Source organism: Oncorhynchus kisutch, linkage group LG7 (genome assembly GCF_002021735.2).
Source record: "Oncorhynchus kisutch isolate 150728-3 linkage group LG7, Okis_V2, whole genome shotgun sequence".
Taxonomy (NCBI): Eukaryota; Metazoa; Chordata; class Actinopteri; order Salmoniformes; family Salmonidae; genus Oncorhynchus; species Oncorhynchus kisutch.
This window is the reverse complement of record NC_034180.2, coordinates 16,685,971-16,698,815: the sequence shown is the minus strand read 5'-3', so window position 1 is coordinate 16,698,815 and position 12,845 is coordinate 16,685,971. Positions and strand designations below refer to the sequence as shown.

The following is a 12,845-nucleotide window of genomic DNA, read 5'->3' as shown; positions in this document are numbered from 1 at the left end:
CGTCCGTCGTCAAAAGGAACAGGCAGACCGCCACCTCAGTGAGACCCCTGTGTTCCACCTTGGGGATCGCGTCTGGTTCTCTACCAGGAACCTTCCACTCTGCCTGCCCTGCAAGAAACTGAACCCCAGGTTTGTGGGGCCGTTCAGGGGTCAACGAGGTGACGTATAGGTTACAGTTGCCCAGTCGCTATCCTATCTCACCCTGGTTTTATGTCTCTCTCCTCAGACTGGTGGTTCCTGGTTCCCTAGCTGATCCTGTCCCCTATGACACCCGGAGTTGTGGGAGTCGACTCCAGTATCTGGTGGACTGGGAGGGGTATGGCCCAGAGGAGCATTGTTGGGTTCCGGTGGAGGACATTTTGGATTCCAACATGATCCGTGATTTCCACCTTCGCCGCCTGGACCGACCCGCTACTCGTCATCGGGGTTGCCCCCCCCCTTCCCCACTGGTTGCAGCATGTCAGGGGGGGTACTTCCCTATACTAACCACCGGTCCTGGGATTCATCATTACGTACACCTGGCATCCTTTATTACGCACCTGCAGATCATCATGATTCACACCTGGACTCCATTACCTCCCCTTTATATGTCCCTCCCTTATGTTCATTTCTCAGTCGGTATTGTTTCCTGTTCTCAAGCTATCTCGCCACTGTTACACTGTCTTGTTTCATGTTTGTTGTTTTAGTAATTATACAGTGCATTCGGAAAGTATTCAGACCCCTTGACTATTTCCACTTTTTGTTACGTTACAGCCATATTCTAAAATTGATTAAATCATTTTTTCCCTCATCAATCTACACACAATACCCCTTAATGACAAAGCAAAAACAGGTATTTAGACCCTTTACTCAGTACTTTGTTGAAGCACCTTTGGCAGCGATTACAGCCTCGGGTCTTCTTGGTTAAGATGCTACAAGCTTGGCACACCTGTATTTGGGGAGTTTCTTCCATTATTATCTGCAGATCCTCTCAAGCTCTGTCAGGTTGGATGGGGAGCGTCGCTGCACAGCTATTTTCAGGTCTCTCCAAAGGTGTTCAATTGAGTTCAAGTCCGTGGTCTGGCTGGGCCACTCAAGGACATGTAGAGACTTGTCCCGAAGCCACTCCTGCGTTGTCTTGGCTGTGTGCTTAGGGTCATTGTCCTGTTGGAAGGTGAACCTTCACCCCAGTCTGAGGTCCTGAGTGCTCTGGAGCAGGTTTTCATCAAGGATCTCTGTACTTTGCTCCATTCATCTTTGCCTCAATCCTGACTAGTCTCCCAGTCCCTTCCGCTGAAAAACATCCCCACAGCATGATGATGCCACCAGCATGCTTTACCGTAGGGATGGTTGCAGGTCTCCTCCAGATGTGAAGCTTGGCATTCAGGCCAAAAAGTTCAATCTAGGTTTCACCAGCAGAGAATCTTGTTTCTAATGGTCTGAGTCTTTGGGTGCCTTTTGACAAACTTCAAGTGGGCTGTCATGTGCCTTTTACTGAGGAGTGGCTTCCGTCTGGCCACTCTACCATAAAGGCCTGATTGGTGGAGCGCTGCAGAGATGATTGTCCTTCTGGAATGTTCTCCAATCTCAACAGAGTACTCTAGAGCTCTGTCAGTGTGACAATCGGGTTCTTGGTCACCTCCCTTACCAAGGCCCTTCTCCCCCGATTACTCAGTTTGGCCGGGCGGCCAGCTCTAGGAAGAGTCTTGGTGGTTGCAAACTTCTTCCATTTAAGAATGATGGAGGCCACTGTGTTGTTGGGGACCTTCAATGCTGCAGAAATGTTTTGGTACCCTTCCCCAGATCTGTCCCTCAACTCAAGCCTTTCTCAGAGCTCTACGGGCCTCGTGGCTTGGTTTTTGATCTGACATGCACTGTCCACTGTGGGACCTTATATAGACAAGTGTGTGCCTTTCCAAATCATGTCCAAACAATAGTATTTACCACAGGTGGACTCCAATCAAGTTGTATACATCTCAAGCATTATCCATGGTTTTATTTTACCTTTATTTTTTTCAGGTAGGCTAGTTGAGAACAAGTTCTCATTTACAACCGCGACCTGGCCAAGATAAAGCAAAGCAGTGCGACACAAAGAACATCACAGAGTTACACATGGACTAAACAAGCGTACAGTCATTAACACAATAGAAAAAATAAAGTCTATATACAGTGTGTGCAAATGGCGTGCCATGAAAACAGGATGCACCTGAGTTCAAATTTGAGTCTCATATAGCAAAGGGTCTGATTTCTTATGTAAGTAAGTTATTTCTGCTTGTTATTGTTTAATACATTTTCAAAACAAAAATCTAAATGTCCGGTTTTCACTTTGTCATTATGGGGCATTGTGTGTTGAGGAACATGTTTTATTGAATACATTCTAGGAAAAGGCTGTAACGTAACAAACGGTGTAAAAAGTCAAGGGGTCTGAATACTTTCCGATGGGATTATGGCTGAAATGGAATCAAACACATCAAACACATGGTTTCCATGTGGTTGATACCATTCCATTGACTCCATTCCAGCCATTATTATGAGCCGTCCTCCCCTCAGCTGCCGCCACTGAAGTGTACACACACATACACACACTTACAGTAGCTGTCAGTAGGATGGTAGCGTCATCAGGCTGTCTCTACTGCAGCATTTATAAGTATTGCATTTCATGGCCTGATAGAGTTTGTGACAATCTGAGTCATGGCCTTAAAGAAGCAGCCCCACTGATGGAAAGCTGACAGAATAATTAGGTGTGTGTGTGTCTGAACCTAAAATTACCGCCTGCATCGCTTCTGGCGGAATTGGATCTTTACTCTAAACTTCCTTTAAAAAATGGTGAAAAGACTGTTTACCAGTAGAGGCTGCTGAGGGGAGAAATGGCTTATAATAGTGTCTGGAACAGACCGAATGGAATGGCATTATGGTATTTCATACCCTTCCACATATTCTGCTCCAGCCATTACCATCAGCTTGTCCTCCCCAATTCAGGTGCCACCAACCTCCTAAGATGTTTACATACTGTTGCTGTGATTCTAAGCATATAGCCCTGCTAGCTGTTACTGCATATTGTCCATAAGTTAGCATGTCTATAATGACCTATAAGAAGTTCAGGTGGATGCCATGAGATGTTAGGAAAGAACCTTCAACAGAAATGTGAGTGTGTGCTGCAGGCGTGTGGATGTGTGGATGTGCGCACATGCATAATAGCCACCTCTGGCCAGGGAAGGGACATCATATCCCATAATCCCAGTGTTTACCTAGCTAGCGCTGGAACAATTCATTTAGCTTTAGCTTAGCCCCCTGGAGCCCTGGAGCCTAGAGAGAAGGGTAAATATTAGCGGTTATCCGCCTAGCCTAGCACTGTCTTTAAGATCAATAGGGTAGATTTCTGTATTTAGCACATGATATCACCTGTCCCTCTGTGCAGACTAGTCGCTCCAGTAGACAGGGGCAGAGGCAGTCAGTCACAAGCTCACATACACCCAAGTACACACACTTTCACAATCTCTCTTTCAGTTGCCCTCGCACACACACGGCTGTCTGATATCAAGTCACTGAGCCCAAGGTCATGACTATTGATCTAACTAGAACACAGAGCAGTGCACATTCTGACACACACACACACACACACACACAGACGGACGGAGAGGGAGAGGGGGGGTTTGGGCGACTATGTCATCTGTTGAAATGACAGACTTTTGACATTGTGAATTTTTCCCCCAACTGGTCTGGTTGCTTTGAGATGACCTGTCCCTCTCATTGGGTATTCTTCACTATATGTTTACTGGAAATTAGAAATCCTCAACGCATCCCTTCCTCTCCCTGTAGCAAAGTGCTGATGCTGTCATATGGGGACCATTAAAAAAACACACACATTTGTCCGGGTTCTTTATTTAATTCTGGCCTGGTTTTTACAAGAGGCAGGTTTATCGCTTTACTTATTTCTCATAATCAAATCTGGCTGGAGAAGAGGCGCGCGCACACACACACACAAAGGCGAAGCACCTCTCCCAGAGGTATATAGAGCTTAGAGCGAAATAGAGTAGAATCGGTCTTATCTGACCTCCGTGCACCTCATTAACCAACCCTAGAACAAAAGGAAAGAGAGATGTCGCGAAAGAGGGAAAAAAGAGAGACTGGTTACTTCACCTGGTGCTAATGCTGTGACAAACACATACAGGTGGCTATCAGGGAAAGAGGATAAGAAGGGGGAGGCGAGGGGAAGGAAGGGGGTGTGTGTTGTGTCTGTGGGACTCAGTTATCTCTTGTGGATATGTACTGTACAATAATGCGCTTTGAAAGTAAATACATCGTTTATTGACCTCACGTCGCCAATGGAGAGTCTTGTTATTGTGAATCTGTAAAAACAACTGTTCATTCCAACAATTTTCTCTCTCTCCCCCCTCTCCCCCCCCTGCCCATCTCTCTCTACAGAGCATTGGGAAGGGGTCCTTGTGGTGTGTAGACCCTGAGTACAGGCAGAATTTGATTCAGGCGTTGAAGAAGACACCTTACCACCCTCACGCCCAGGTCTTCTCTACTCCCCCCACCTCTCCTCAGGCATATCAGAGGTAAGACACGCATGCACACCCACCCACACACACAACACCCCAGGCATATCAGAAGTAGAGTATAAAAAGGCAGACGGACATGGTAACTAGTGATCCACCCCCCAGTGTCAACCTCCTGCCTGGTCTCTCCCTCCCCTCACATGACACCCTGCCGTGGACTGCTTAGCAAACGCTGCCTCAGGACACACCAGGCCGGACCAGAGAGAGAGGAGGGAGGAGTGTTCATGTCAAACAGTCAGGGGAGAGATAGGAGGGATAATGTCAAACAGTAGAGAGAGAGATCAGTGTTATACGCTCTCCTCTGATCAGTGGTGTGTCCACTGATGTGTGTGTCCAGTCCACTGTAGAACAGAGCAGAGTGGTGTTGGGCCAGCGCCCAGGGTAGCGGAGTCAGCCGAGTGTGCAGGACACAGTAATGGCTTCACTGTAAAAACCCATCATCCTTAACAGGATGTGGAACAAATGGGTGGTCAGGGAGGGATACGGAGAGAGACGGGGGGGGGGGGGGGGAGAAGACGAAGAAGAAGGGATGAGAATAGAAGAGATGTTCTCCCAAATGCTTCAACGCTTGAGGCCACCTTATCAAGGTTATAAGCTCTACCCTTCCAAAGACAGAGGAAATGGAATAACATGGCCATTGTTATGCACGGTGGGAAATTCATTCCGTAGCAGTTTAAACTGGAATACATGTACTGCAATAATTGCTTGAACATCTGTCGCAATTGTTTACTTTGTAGAGAGAGTGAGAGAGAGAGTTTTACTAGTGGATGTTTATGTGTGGAAGAGTAAGCTTGTTTGTTTGACTCTTGCATGATGAATGGGATCTTGTCTCTCTCCCCCTCTCTCTCTCTCTTATCGCATCTCTTTTTACCCAACTCTTTCCTTCCCTCCTTCCATGAGCGGGTTCATTTATCTGGCCCGGGCTACCCTGGCGGGAGCAGTTTGAACCGGGTGTGAGACAGGTGAGCCGCTCTGGCCGACGGCGAAGTCGCCTCAAAAGAAAAGTGACGTAATTAAGCACGTGGAGTGACGCCCCCCACCCCCCCCCCCCCCCCACCCCCGCTCAGAGCAGAATGCTGCATTTTGTAACTGCTTTTTACTCAGCAGGGTTACACACACTGACACAAACAAACACACAATTGCATGCACACATGCATCCACGCTCACGCACACAAAACAGTTTGCGTTTGTTTACGTATGTGTGTATCAAGAAGAGCTAGTACAGCAGCTTAGAGCATGCCAGCATTGACTGAAAGGGAGAGAAGAAGAGAGTCCCTTCTGTACTGCTACTCCACACGGGCCCTGACCAGGCTTTGATTTTGGATGTTTGAAAAGGTCCCCAGAATGTCTACACATATGCCTTACTCGGCTCTGACCCCCAAAATTATTGCTCAGCACTGGCGCGAACTCATGATGCTCAGAGGCGAAGCGTGCTGCTCAGCCCAAATTGTGCTGCTCTGACCACTGCACCATGGCAGTTCACAAAGCTCTAGCAAACCGGGAGAATAATTGATGGTTATTTAGTTTTTTTAAGCCTTCCCCAAACCATAGCCCTAACCTTAACCACTTGGAAATACTACCTAAACTTAAACCTTTGAGTTGTTTCTGTTTTAACCCTGTAACCACGTGGAATAAACCCTGTAACCACGTGGAATGAATGCGTCAAAAATAGACATGAATCCATAATACGTCTAATTTGAAAGTGAAATTATGAGATCTTGTTGGCCTTGACAGAACTGCATTCCTCCACTCTTTCTCTCTCCCTCTCTCTCTCTCACTCACTCTTTCTCCGTACTGAACAGCTGGTCTGGCCGAGGCTCTCTGCTGAGTGTTTGCCCTTGCCGGGTGATTATAGCTGCCGTTGCTGCGGCAACAGCGACACCTCCATGGCAACGCGTAACCGAGGGAGAGGCAGGTGCGGTTGCATCACCGTGGCAATTTGTTGCCTGGCAAAAAGGACAGGCCATTAATTAGCGTGCAAAATAAGCCATCGTCAAGGCAACACATGGGCTCACCATGGCAACAGCAGATGGCTTTGAGCCTATTCTGGATGTGTGTGTGGCTGTCTGTGTCAGTTGTTAGCTACCTACTTTTGTACATGTTCATGAGGAGCCATAAAAGCGTGAATTATGGGAGATGACAAGTGGAGGGCGAATCGCTGGAGGAGATACATTTTAGATGGAGAGAAAGAGGGAGGAGAGCTATATGCAAGCACGCAGGCCCGTACACATGCGCACGCACACACACACACACACACACACACACACACACACACACACACACACACACACACACACACACACACACACACACACACACACACACACACACACACACACACACACACACACACACACACACACACAGTCGAGAGCTAACAGTTAACCAGACCTTCTGCTTCTAGGAAGAAGGTGTGTTCAGCCCTGAGATGGGAAAAACAAAACACACAAACAAGGAGAGAGGAGGACCAAGGCTGTGTGTGGTGTTGTTTTGCTTGTTTTCTCTGGTTACCATGGTTTGTGTATGTTGAAAGTCTTCATTCATTCTACAACTACTGTTTTCTGGACAAGTATGGATGGATAAAAATGGATAAAAATGGTTTTATCTTTTAATGTTTCATGGTTTTCTATCTCTGCTCAGGTCTTTCATTGTCTTAGGAGAGGAACTCTCGCATTTGCAATGGTTTTTTCATGGCTATGTTAGTGTCATGTGAAGGTTAGTGACAGTCATGTCTGGTGTGGATGCTTGTGTGACATGTTGTTTTGGTCTTGATTTCTGGTTTGGTTCTAATGTATCAGACTCCCCTGTTGGTAGCCTGACAACACTACACCTTAGTGTTAGGTAATAGTAGGTGACAGCTCAATGGAAAATATTCTCTGGAGTTTCCCCAATGTGTCATTCCTCCCTGTGTATGGTGGGTGCGCACGAGCGTGCGTGTCTGAAATGAATCAAAATCAAATCAAAATCAAATCAAATTTTATTTGTCACATACACATGGTTAGCAGATGTTAGTGCGACTGTAGCGAAATGCTTGTGCTTCTAGTTCCGACAATGCAGTAATAACCAACAAGTAATCTAGCTAACAATTCCAAAACTACTACCTTATAGACACAAGTGTAAGGGGATAAAGAATATGTACATAAAGATATATGAATGAGTGATGGTACAGAGCGGCATAGGCAAGATACAGTAGATGGTATTGAGTGCAGTATATACATATGAGATGAGTATGTAAACAAAGTGGCATAGTTAAAGTGGCTAGTGATACATGTATTACATAAGGATGCAGTAGATGATATAGAGTACAGTATATACGTATACATATGAGATGAATAATGTAGGGTATGTAAACATTATATTAGGTAGCATTGTTTAAAGTGGCTAGTGATATATTTTACATCAATTCCCATTATTAAAGTGGCTGGAGTTGAGTCAGTGTGTTGGCAGCAGCCACTCAATGTTAGTGGTGGCTGTTTAACAGTCTGATGGCCTTGAGATAGAAGCTGTTTTTCAGTCTCTCGGTCCCAGCTTTGATGCACCTGTACTGACCTCGCCTTCTGGATGATAGCGGGGTGAACAGGCAGTGGCTCGGGTGGTTGTTGTCCTTGATGATCTTTATGGCCTTCCTGTAACATCGGGTGGTGTAGGTGTCCTGGGGGGCAGGTAGTTTGCCCCCGGTGATGCATTGTGCAGACCTCACTACCCTCTGGGGAGCCTTACGGTTGTGGGCGGAGCAGTTGCCGTACCAGGCGGTGATACAGCCCGACAGGATGCTCTCGATTGTGCATCTGTAGAAGTTTGTGAGTGCTTTTGGTGACAAGCCGAATTTCTTCAGCCTCCTGAGGTTGAAGAGGCGCTGCTGCGCCTTCTTCACGATGCTGTCTGTGTGGGTGGACCAATTCAGTTTGTCTGTGATGTGTACGCCGAGGAACTTAAAACTTACTACCCTCTCCACTACTGTTCCATTGATGTGGATAGGGGGGTGTTCCCTCTGCTGTTTCCTGAAGTCCACAATCATCTCCTTAGTTTTGTTGACGTTGAGTGTGAGGTTATTTTCCTGACACCACACTCCGAGGGCCCTCACCTCCTCCCTGTAGGCCGTCTCGTCATTGTTGGTAATCAAGCCTGCCACTGTTGTGTTGTCCGCAAACTTGATGATTGAGTTGGAGGCGTGCGTGGCCACGCAGTCGTGGGTGAACAGGAAGTACAGGAGAGGGCTCAGAACGCACCCTTGTGGGGCCCCAGTGTTGAGGATCAGCGGGGTGGAGATGTTGTTGCCTACCCTCACCACCTGGGGGCGGCCCATCAGGAAGTCCAGTACCCAGTTGCACAGGGCGGGGTCGAGACCCAGGGTCTCGAGCTTGATGACGAGCTTGGAGGGCACTATGGTGTTAAATGCCGAGCTGTAGTCGATGAACAGCATTCTCACATAGGTATTCCTCTTGTCCAGATGGGTTAGGGCAGTGTGCAGTGTGGTTGAGATTGCATCGTCTGTGGACCTATTTGGGCGGTAAGCAAATTGGAGTGGGTCTAGGGTGTCAGGTAGGGTGGAGGTGATATGGTCCTTGACTAGTCTCTCAAAGCACTTCATGATGACGGTAGTCGTTTAGCTCAGTTACTTTAGCTTTCTTGGGAACAGGAACAATGGTGGCCCTCTTGAAGCATGTGGGAACAACAGACTGGGATAGGGATTGATTGAATATGTCCGTAAACACACCAGCCAGCTGGTCTGCGCATGATCTGAGGGCGCGGCTGGGGATGCCGTCTGGGCCTGCAGCCTTGCGAGGGTTGACACGTTTAAATGTTTTCCTCACGTCGGCTGCAGTGAAGGAGAGTCCGCATGTTTTAGTTACGGGCAGTGTCAGTGGCACTGTATTGTCCTCAAAGCTGGCAAAAAAGTTTCTTAGTCTGCCTGGGAGCAAGACATCCTGGTCCGTGACAGTGCTGGTTTTCTTTTTGTAATCCGTGATTGACTGTAGACCCTGCCACATAGCTCTTGTGTCTGAGCCGTTGAATTGAGATTCTACTTTGTCTCTATACTGACGCTTAGCTTGTTTGATTGCCTTGCGGAGGGAATAGTTACACTGTTTGTATTCGGTCATGTTTCCAGTCACCTTGCCCTGATTAAAAGCAGTGGTTCGCGCTTTCAGTTTCACGCGAATGCTGCCATCAATCCACAGTTTCTGGTTTGGGAATGTTTTAATCGTTGCTATGGGAATGACATCTTCAACGCACGTTCTAATGAACTCGCACACCGAATCAGTGTATTCGTCAATGTTGTCGTCTGACGCAATACGGAACATATCCCAGTCCACGTGATGGAAGCAGTCTTGGATTGTGGAATCAGATTGGTCGAATCAATTCAGAGACGACGGTTCACTGTCTATCAAAATAGGCACTTCACTATATGACTATATGGAGTTTCTCCTCACTCTCTCTGCCCCCCCCCCCCTCTGAAATGCATTTCTCTGATTATCCATAAGAAATAAGAATGTCTCCATTGTGACCAGAGCGGTGAGGATGGAGGTGTGGGCATCCTTGCTAGTTTGCCAGATGAGAAATGAAACGTGAGTAAAGGAGTGTTGCAGGAGTCCCTGGCACCAGCGGGTCCTTAGATTAGCTAAAGAGGATTGTGTCTGCTGCCCGTAGGGCGCGGGGCAGCGAGGGAAAGTGGTGGGCAATAGGATTGGATATTAGATTATGGGAATTAAGAAAAAGGCCTGTTGCCTTCATCGTGGAGCGAGTGAAGTGGAGTGGAGCACTTAGAGTCAAGATGAGGACACAATCTGTTTTCCTCTGTGTGTGTGTGCGTGTGTGTTACTTAACACATGGAGAGAAGAGTTAACGAAAGGCTGGGGCATGGAGAGGAGGGAGGAGAGAGGGAGAGCGAGGGGAATAGAGAGAGAGAGATAGTGGGGGAGACGGAGAGAAGGAGAAAGAGAAAAGAGTAGAGAAGGACAGAAAGATAGACATGGGGAGAAGGAAGAGTTACAGAGAGAGGTAATTGAGAAGAGAGAGTTAGAGACAGTGGTGTAAAGTACATAAGTAAAAATACTTTAAAGTACTACTTAAGTCTTTTTGGTGTATCTTTTTGGTGTATCTGTACTTTACTTTACTGTTAATATTTTTTGGCAATGTTTACTTTTACTTCACTACATTCCTAATGAAATAATGTACTTTTTACTCCATACATTTTCCCTGACACCCAAAAGCACACATTACATTTTGAATGCTTAGAGAGACAGGAAAATGGTCTAATTCACACACTTATCAATAGAACATCCCTAGTCATCCCTACTGCCTCTGATCTGGCGGACTCACTAAACACACGTTTCGTTTGTAAATGATGTCCGAGTGTTGGAGATAGCCCCGCTATCCGTATATTTAAAATGTAAGTATACTTTAGCAATTACATTTACTTTTGATACTAAAGTATATTTACGATCACAATACTTTTAGACTTTTACTCAAGTAGTATTTTTCTGAGTGACCTTCATTTTTTATTTGAGTCATTTTCTATTAAGGTACCTTTTACTCAAGTATGACAATTGGGTACTTTTTCCACCACTGGTTAGAGAGGAGGACCGAAAACAAGGGATGGAGAGAGAGAGGGAGAGAGAGAGAGAGAGAGAGAGAATGAAGGAGAGGATTGTGCCAGAAGCCCATGTGTTTCTCATAAGAACACAAACAAAGAGTGCTGTGCTTACTGGCCTCCTGTGGCGTACACAAATGTTAGCGCTGCGCTCTCTAGTTCCACTCTGCTCTGCTCGACTGCATCCAAACACCCCCACCCCCTCTCCTCATCCCAGACCTAGTACTTACTGACGCACACAACAACACACTCGTTGTATCAAATCACATTTTATTTGTCACAATACGCCGAATACAACAGGTGTAGACCCTTTCCCAACAATGCACAGTTAAAAAAGTATGAAAATGTGCAAATAAAAATAGAAAATAATAATACAATAAATAACAGACCACTTTTTCTTACATTACAGCTTTATATTCAAATGGATTAAATCTGGGGGGAGGGGTTCTCGTCAATCTACACATAATACTCCATAATGACAAAGTAAAAACAGGTTTTTAGAAATGTTTGCAAATGTATTACAATTAATAAACACAAGTATTCAGACCCTTTACTCAGTACTTTGTTGAAGCATCTTTGGCAGCGATTACAGCCTTGAGTCATCTTGGGTATGATGCTACAAACTCGGCACACCTGTATTTGGGAAGTTTCTCACATTCTTCGCTGCAGATCATCTCAATCTCTGTCAGGTTGGATGGGGAGTGTCGCTGCACAGCTATTTTCAGGTCTCTTCAGAGATGTTCGATCGTGTTCAAGTCCAGGGTCTGGCTGGGCCACTCAAGGACATTCAGAGACTTGTCCCGAAGCCACTCTTGCATTGTCTTGGCTGTGTGCTTAGGGTTGTTGTCCTGTTGGAAGGTGAACCTTCGCCCCAGTCTGAGGTCCTGAGTGCTCTAGAGCAGGTTTTCAACAAGGATCTCTCTGTACTTGCTCTGTTTATCTTTCCCTTGATCCTGACTAGTCTCCCAGTCCCTGCCGCTGAAAAACATCCCCACAGCATGATGTTGCCACCACCATGATTCACCGTAGGGATGGTGCCCGGTCTCCATGCTTGGCATTCAGGCCAAAGAGTTCAATCTTGGTTTCTTTGAGAGTCCTTTAGGTTCCTTTTGGCAAACTCCAAGCTGGCTGTCATATGCCTTTTACTGAGGAGTGGCTTCCGTCTGGCCACTCTACCATAAAGGCCTGATTGGTGGAGTGCTGCAGAGATGGTTGTCCTTCTCGAAGGTTCTCCCATCTCCACAGAGGAACTCTAGAGCTCTGTCAGTGTGACAATCGGGTTCTTGGTCACCTCCCTGGCGGCCAGCTCTAGGAAGGGTCTTGGTGGGTCCAAACTTATTCTATTTAAGAATGATGGAGGCCACTGTGTTGTTGGGGACCTTCAATGCTGCATATTTCTTTAGTAGCCTTCTCCAGATCTGTGCCTCGACACAATCCTATCTCAGAACTCTACAGACAATTCCTTCAACCTCATGGCTTGGTTTTTGCTCTGACATTGCACTGTCAACTCTGGGACCTTATATAGACAGGTGTGTGCCTTTCCAAATTATGTCCAATCAATTGAATTTACTACAGGTGAACTCCAATCAAGTTGTAGAAACATCTCAAGGATGATCCATGGAAACAGGTCTGAATAACTCTGTAAATAAGGTATTTCTGTTTTTTGTTTGAAATAAATGTGCTAAAATGAATAAAAATATGTTTTCGCTTTG

General features: G+C 46.3%; 1 protein-coding gene across 3 annotated transcripts in view; it reads left to right on the top strand.

Moving 5' to 3' along the window:
• Window positions 1-12,845, top strand: part of foxn3 (forkhead box N3) — a 116,497-nt gene that overhangs the window by 55,782 nt on the left and 47,870 nt on the right. For all 3 annotated transcript variants that reach the window (XM_020487538.2, XM_020487539.2, XM_020487540.2), the window contains exon 3: window positions 4,405-4,541. In XM_020487538.2, coding sequence (XP_020343127.1) covers window positions 4,405-4,541 — 137 coding nt within the window. The remainder of the gene's footprint in view (window positions 1-4,404; window positions 4,542-12,845) is intronic.